The following is a 3,451-nucleotide window of genomic DNA, read 5'->3' as shown; positions in this document are numbered from 1 at the left end:
GGCCTGACCGGCGGGGCGTAGGAGGAGAGCCGACAGCAAGGCAGAGGGCGAGGCGCGCACTCGGAAAGTCGCGTTGTTATTGATTAGCACCTAGCCGCCGCTGTGTGTCTGGCAGGCCGTCAAGTAGTAACTTGGGTGAAAGTGGACGCCCCGATAAGCACAAAGGTGGGAGGGAGGGTGAGGCCGGGGTGCGGGCCGGGCTCCCTGGGCTCCCTGGGCCGATGGGGCCCCGGCTAGTGCCCTGGGGTCCCTCCCGCCGCAGGGGTGGGTTGGCGCTCGCCACAGCCAAGCTCCGCAGTTCTCCGCTTCCTCCGGTACTTGGGTCCCTGTGCTTGGCCGCCCGCCCGCTGCTCCTCAGCTCTGCCCAGCCGGGTAGGCTCGGAGAAACAGCCAGCGTTCGCAGTTCTGCGCTGGGGTGCGCGAGCAGGGCCCCTGCGGCCGGTGCCACCCTCCAGGACCAGTGTCCTCCGAGGGGGAAGAGCGCCCGCCTGCCTCGGGCGGAGGGGCCCGGAGCAGGGCACCGGAGGGAGGAAGGGAAAGCAGGCGGCGGACAGGACGGCGGCCCCATGTGGAGCTCCCGGTGTTCGTGCACGTGCAGAGCCCTAAGTGTCCTTCGCAGAGAGGACCAGTGCAGCTCGACGGGCGAGGACCCCAGGACCAGGCGCTTGGAGACGCAGCCTGCCTCAGAAAGGGTTCCCTAGAAGGAGAGAGGAGCTTAAGAAGCCGGCAGTGGTCTCGGCTTTCAAACCGCGGAGCTCGGACTGCCGAGCCCTCTGGGGTCACCTCTGCCTGCCCCGGCGGGTCTCTTGGGGGTGGCGCGCAGGCAGGGGCTGTGGATGGGAAGGAGGCTGGCGACTGGGTTCTGCGGTGCGCAGGGGGTGTCGGATGCAGGGGTCCTCCCCTCTCCCGCACTCTCCAGCCCTTCTGCTGGGACTGGGAGCCCTCGGCGCCCCCACCCCTATTGCTTCAATCTGCCTTGGCTTTTCCATCTTAGCTTGTAAGAGAGAACTTACTTAGCTCCTCAAGAAACTGCCCTGCAAACAAAGAAACACAGGTGATCAGTGGGCGATGCGGGCCTTCCCGCCTCCCTCGTACCTCCCTGTGGGGGGCCCCCTGGAGCAGGACCCCCTCGAGCGAGGGGTTCTTCTCAGTGGCCCTGGGAGCCTGGGCAGGGCTGGGGCCGAGGGGAGGAGGGAGCCCTGGAGCAGGGAGGGCCCCGGCCACCGGCCCTCTGTCTGCCCCTCTCGGCCTGGCCCCACCCGGACACTGCACCTGCTAATCTTCGGTGTAGCCAGTTGTAGCAGATGATCAAGGCGACCAAAGGCCCGAGAACCGGCACGATTACAAACAGGCTGACCTTCCAGCAGGGCACCCTCAGAAAGTGGGGATCTAAATGGTTCACCAGAACAAACAAGGTTAATATGTGTTGCTTCATGCCCTGCCCAGCTTTCTCCTTAGTGGGTTTTTCTTTTCTTTTTTTTTTTTTCAGTACTAGGGATTGAATTTGGCAAGCTCTCTACCACTGAGCTATATCCTCTCAGCCTTTCTATTAAAAGGACAAGGTAGTATTAAGTAGCCCAAGCTGGCCTCATATTTGTGATTTTTTTTTTTTTTTTTTTTTTTGGTTTTTCTCCGGTACCGGAACCGAACTCACGACCTTGCGCTTGCCAGGCAGGCGCTTTGCCGCTGAGCTAAATCCCCAGCCCCTAACATTTGTGATCTTCTTGTCTCAGCCTCCAGAGTAGCAGGAATTACAGCCATGCACCACTGTTCCCAATTTGTTGCTTATATTTTCAACGAAGAAAATGCTTGCTGAGCATAGTGATGCACCCCTGTAATCCCAGCACCTGTGGGAGGATTGTGAGTTCAGTCAGCCTGAGCTATACAGAGTTCAAGGCCAGCATGGACTATATAGAGACCCTATCTCCAAAAATAAAAAAAAAAACATGCTAAATCTAGACAGCAGTGGTGACACACACTAATCCTGGCATTCAGGAGGCTGAGGCAGGAGAATCACTGCATTCAAGACTAACCTGGGCTACACAGTGAGTTTAAGCCAGCCTAAAATACAAGGAGCGGGGCTGGGGATATAGCTCAGTGGCATAAGTGTCTGCCTGTCAAGTGCAAGGTTGTGAGTTCAATCCCTGGTACTGCAAAAAAAAAAAAAAAATATATATATATATATATATATAATATTATATATATATATAAGGAGACCCTGTCTCAACTCCCTACAACAAAAAATATAAGAAAAAATATAAGAAATCCAGGTGTGGTGACACATGCCTGTAATCTCAGCTACTCACAAGGCTGAGGAAGGAAGGTCATAAATTTAGGTAAGTAATTTAGTGAGAATTCATTGAGTCCCCACTGTCAGATGCACACACTCATACATGGTGTGCACGCAGACTGCGCTGAAGATGTGCTCTGTGCTAGAGTGCTTCGTTGTGGCATTATGAACCCTGGATTGAATCCCTAGAACTGCAGACACCAAAACCAAAAACTTAGTATCAGCAGTGCCTGTGACTCAGTCACCAGTGGAAATCAGATAGGTATAATCAGCTGTACTAAGCAAAATACTGCACTTTGTGGCATTTTTGTCCATGCATGTAACATACTTTGATTTCATCTGTTACCCTCTTCCCGACCCTCTCATCCAGTGCTCTCTCTTTTTTGTTTTTTTGTTGGTTGGTTTGTTTGTTTTGTTTTTTCCAGTACCAGGAATCGAACTCACGACATTGCACTTGCCGGGCAGGTGCTGTGCCACTGAGCTAAATCCCCAGTTAGCGTGCTCTATCTTCATGTCCCTTTTTTTGTTATCATCCCTAGATTCTACCTTAGGGAAAACATGAGATCTTTGTCTTTCTAAATCTGGCTAATTTTGTGGATGTTTTTATGCCCATTAAAATCATCACAGAAATCTCCAGACACTTTATGTTTGTATTTTGAAATTACATTATTGAGTGGCTGCTATATTATTTAATGCATTTTGTTATTTAAAGACTTGTATCAAATTTGTTCAGATGTCAGTAACTATATTTAATACAGTGATTTTCTTTGTAATCACGTGTTGTATTTTATGTGTGCGTTTAAAAACATCATTGTGGGTCTGGGGATATGGTGCACTTGTGGTGGTACACAAGGCCCGGGCCTTGATCCCCCACACTGAAAAAGAAAAACATTCTGGAAGGGGTCCATTTATAATATAAAAGATGTTAAGATCTCACACTCAGCCACACCTGTAATCCCAGCACTCAGGAGACTGAGGCAAGAGGATCACTGCAAGTTTGAGGTCTGGGCTACATAGTTCAAGCCCAGCCTGAACTACATAGCAAGACCTTGTCTCAGAAAACCAAACAAAAAAAACAGTTGTGGGGCTGGGGATTTAGCTCAGCGGCAAAAGCACCTGCCTGGCAAAGTGCAAGGTCGTGAGTTTGGTTCCTGGTACCGG

General features: G+C 51.8%; 1 protein-coding gene across 4 annotated transcripts in view; it reads right to left on the bottom strand.

Annotated features, from left to right (window-relative positions):
- Positions 1 to 52: 52 nt before the first annotated feature.
- Positions 53 to 3,451, bottom strand: part of Mog (myelin oligodendrocyte glycoprotein) — a 14,521-nt gene continuing 11,122 nt past the window's right edge. The window contains exons 6-8 of one of the 4 annotated variants that reach the window (XM_005414291.2): positions 1,273 to 1,389; positions 1,014 to 1,034; positions 53 to 697 (exon numbers count right to left, since the gene is read on the bottom strand). In XM_005414291.2, coding sequence (XP_005414348.1) covers positions 684 to 697; positions 1,014 to 1,034; positions 1,273 to 1,389 — 152 coding nt within the window. In that variant the 3' untranslated portion in view covers positions 53 to 683. Of the gene's footprint in view, positions 1,390 to 3,451 lie in introns of all 4 variants that reach the window. The other 3 variants (XR_001232512.1, XM_005414290.2, XM_005414289.2) reach the window with 3 other exon arrangements.

Source organism: Chinchilla lanigera, unplaced genomic scaffold, assembly GCF_000276665.1.
Source record: "Chinchilla lanigera isolate Chin_1 unplaced genomic scaffold, ChiLan1.0 scaffold00182, whole genome shotgun sequence".
Lineage (NCBI taxonomy): Eukaryota > Metazoa > Chordata > Mammalia > Rodentia > Chinchillidae > Chinchilla > Chinchilla lanigera.
This window is presented reverse-complemented; position numbering and strand designations above follow the sequence as displayed.